This window comes from Cystoisospora suis (genome assembly GCF_002600585.1).
Source record: "Cystoisospora suis strain Wien I chromosome Unknown contig_1665, whole genome shotgun sequence".
Classification (NCBI taxonomy): domain Eukaryota; phylum Apicomplexa; class Conoidasida; order Eucoccidiorida; family Sarcocystidae; genus Cystoisospora; species Cystoisospora suis.
The window spans coordinates 14277-17302 of NW_027154465.1; the positions used below are offsets into that span (position 1 = coordinate 14277).

Below are 3026 nucleotides of genomic sequence, written 5' to 3' on the forward strand. Positions count from 1 at the left end.
AAAGAAAGAAAGAGAAAGAAAGTCCTCACACAGGTGCTTTTCTCAACGTATGAGGACACACCTCGGCATATGTAAGAAGAGTCGACGGATGTGGAGATCCCCGCGTAGAGGGCTTTACCTCTCTCTCTTCACACATTCCAGATATAGCCATAAAAGAACACCATAGTTCACAGGGGCAGGCATGAAGAGCAAAAAGACAGAGAAAGAGACAGACAAAGCACAGAAAACGGAGAAGAAGAAGCAGATGAACAAGATGCACCTCGGGATACAAGATTCGAACACTATTTCATGAAACCTACAGCTAAGAGATCAGACGTACACGTCGAAGAGACAGATAGACAAGAAAGAGGAGAAGAAGAAGAAGATTCATGCAAATCGAGTCTAATACGTCTCTCTGAAAGAGATGAGAAGAGAAAGAAAGACTTCTTCTCTTAGGTCGTTTATCAAGCCTACTCCATTGAGTTGCCGTAAAGAGTGCCTCGTATATAAGGCGGCAATCTCGTCCATCTGGCCTTCTTCACTAGCCCTTTTCCTCAGCTTTATCCTCTCTTCTCGAGTTTGATAGAACCTGACAAGATCTTCCTCACGGCGAGACATCCATGACTTAAGATTGGAGTGTTCTTCTTCGTCTACGCCACTCCGTTTCTCTTCATGAGAAGGGCGAAAAATGCCGAGAAGTGTCTCTGCTATGAAGAGAAAGAGAAGAGCTACTGGAGAAGAATATTGAAGATGTGGGAGAGCCCCTTCTTCTTGCGGATTCTCATTGCAAGGCCGACGAAGAAGCTGAAGAAGGTCTTTACCTAGGGTGTAGAGACCCCCAATCTTACATAGTCTTTCATACGCTTGTCTTTCATAAAACAATGAAGCGAACTGCTTACCTTCTTCATCCTCTTCTTCTTCCTCGTCTTCCCAGGATGATGGGACAGGAGGAGCATAACTCTTAGAAGAGATGCTGTCCCTCCCTAGTGAAGAAAGAGAAGAAGAGGAAACCTCCTGAAAAGATTTCGGATAGAAACATGTCTCAACGACGCTATAGAACTCTTCTCGAGATCTTTCAAAGTACTTTCCTATTTCCGCTCTTCTTTCCTCCGCTCTTCTTCCTGTCCTTCTCTCTTCAAGCAACTTCTCTCCTCTCGAATCTTCTTCATTCTCCCCCTCTTCTTCTTCTTCTTTTGGTTCCTCTTCATCTCTCTGCTTCTCAACTGCAACAAAGCCAACTTTGCAGGGGTGTCTATACACTAGATAATTATCAAGCGATTCTGCGAAGCATCGTATCGCCTCCTCTCTTTTGCTCGAGGGAGAACTCGCATTTCTATCCAGAGAGAGACCTTCCTTTCGACCCACCACATCTTGGAAAGAACGACCAAGACGGTCACGCTGAAGAAGTTCGTCGCAACGGGTATCTTCTTCTCTTGGATAGACATGCACTTCGATCTGCTTTCCTCGAGGATTAAAGGCCGTGGGGAGGGTCTCTTCATCTTGTGTATTGAGACAGAGCCAATCTAGACAGGACTGAAGAATCTCTCGATAGAAGCAATAGTGAGTTTGAAGAAAAGGAGGCATCCTATGAAAAGGTAGACTGCACCAAGAAGATGAAGAGGAAGAAGATAAGTGAACAGAAGAAAGAAAAGAGATTTTCTCTCGAATCTCATGATCTTCGTACCTCCCCCAGAGAGAAGAAGAAGAAGAATGGAGAGGGTGTCTCTCCTTCTGATCTTGGGAAGAGAGATGAGAAGAAGAAGAAGAATAGAGAGAATAGAAGACGGTAAGAAGTCTTCTAAGTGTATCGACAGCTTCGATGCCCCGTTCCTTAGGAAACCCACCCTTCTTGATGTCCGTGAGGAGTTCATTCTGAAGAAAGGGATTGAAAGACTGCTGAAGAAAAGAAGCGAAAGAAGAAGACAAAGAAGAAAGAATCTTCTCCTTAGGATAACCAAGAAAGAAAAGACGTGTGGCGCGCTTGATCCATTCCGGGTCAAACCAAACAAGGGGAGATTTCGACTGCCGTAGAAGAGATAAAAAGCACGTCAACGGATCTTCATGAAGAGAAAGAATGCGAGAAGACGGAGAAGAAGAAGAAGAAGAAAAGGAAGAGAAAGAAGAGAAGGAAGAAGAAGATAGTTGAGAGAGAGCATCGAAAAGAAGACGACGAACAGCTGTACGTACAGCTGAAGCCATGAAGACAGTAGGTTCCTGAGATTTCTTTTCTTCTCTTTTCAACTGGAGAAGTTTCTCCCTCTGTACACGGGCGCATCTCTGCTGCTCCGCTTCCTGCATGCGATGAAACTCCGAGGCATAGGCTCGTGCGTTGCTTATCGTAAAAGGCATAGGAGACAAAGAAGAAGAAGAAGAAAGATGCTGTCCCGGAGATGAAGTGGATGAGACTTCTGTGGTGTTGTTCTTTTCTTTCTCGGATTCTAGTGCATTTCTCCCTTGCCCCTCTTGTCGAGTAGTCGTCTTTGCATGTCTTTGTCTTCTTCTGTCTTGATCTCTATCTTGGTCCTTACAAGGAGAAGAAGAAGAGAAGCTCTCTGGTGGCGAAAGGAGAAGATTTCCCTCACATGGACTACGACCTCTCTCTATCATTACACTCTCTGGCAAGAAAGAAGAGGAAGAAGAAGAAGAAGATCCACCACCTCCCGCTGAACGATCTTCTCTCTTGGAATCTTCTTTCTCATTCTTTCGCGAGCCCGCCGTGATAGAACTGCCATCATTCGCGTTGTCTTTCATATGCGGAGGAGGCGCCTTGTTGATCTTCTTGTCACTAGTGGAGAAAGCTCCTCTGCTTATTCTCGTGCTACCAAGAGAAGAAGAAGAAGAAGAGGCAGGAAGAGGTGGAGGAGCGAGGGCTATCCAGGCTTCCTTGAAAGGAGAAGGAAAGAGTCTTTCATAGGGCCGAGTAGGTTCTAGATAGTTCAGAGCTAGTAGAGCAGAAAAGTGTTCACTATGATTTCGATACTCCCAATCCTGCTCCGTCAGAAATCTACAGAAAAAGAAAAGGACAAAACAGACCGACCACACACAGA

The 3026-nt window shown here is 45.1% G+C and overlaps 1 protein-coding gene across 1 annotated transcript in view; it reads right to left on the bottom strand.

Moving 5' to 3' along the window:
* Positions 1-3026, bottom strand: part of CSUI_003689 (deah-box rna dna) — a gene marked incomplete at both ends in the record, with an annotated part of 17608 nt that overhangs the window by 14049 nt on the left and 533 nt on the right. The window contains one exon of the mRNA XM_068063884.1: positions 454-2983. Coding sequence (XP_067924140.1) covers positions 454-2983 — 2530 coding nt within the window. The remainder of the gene's footprint in view (positions 1-453; positions 2984-3026) is intronic.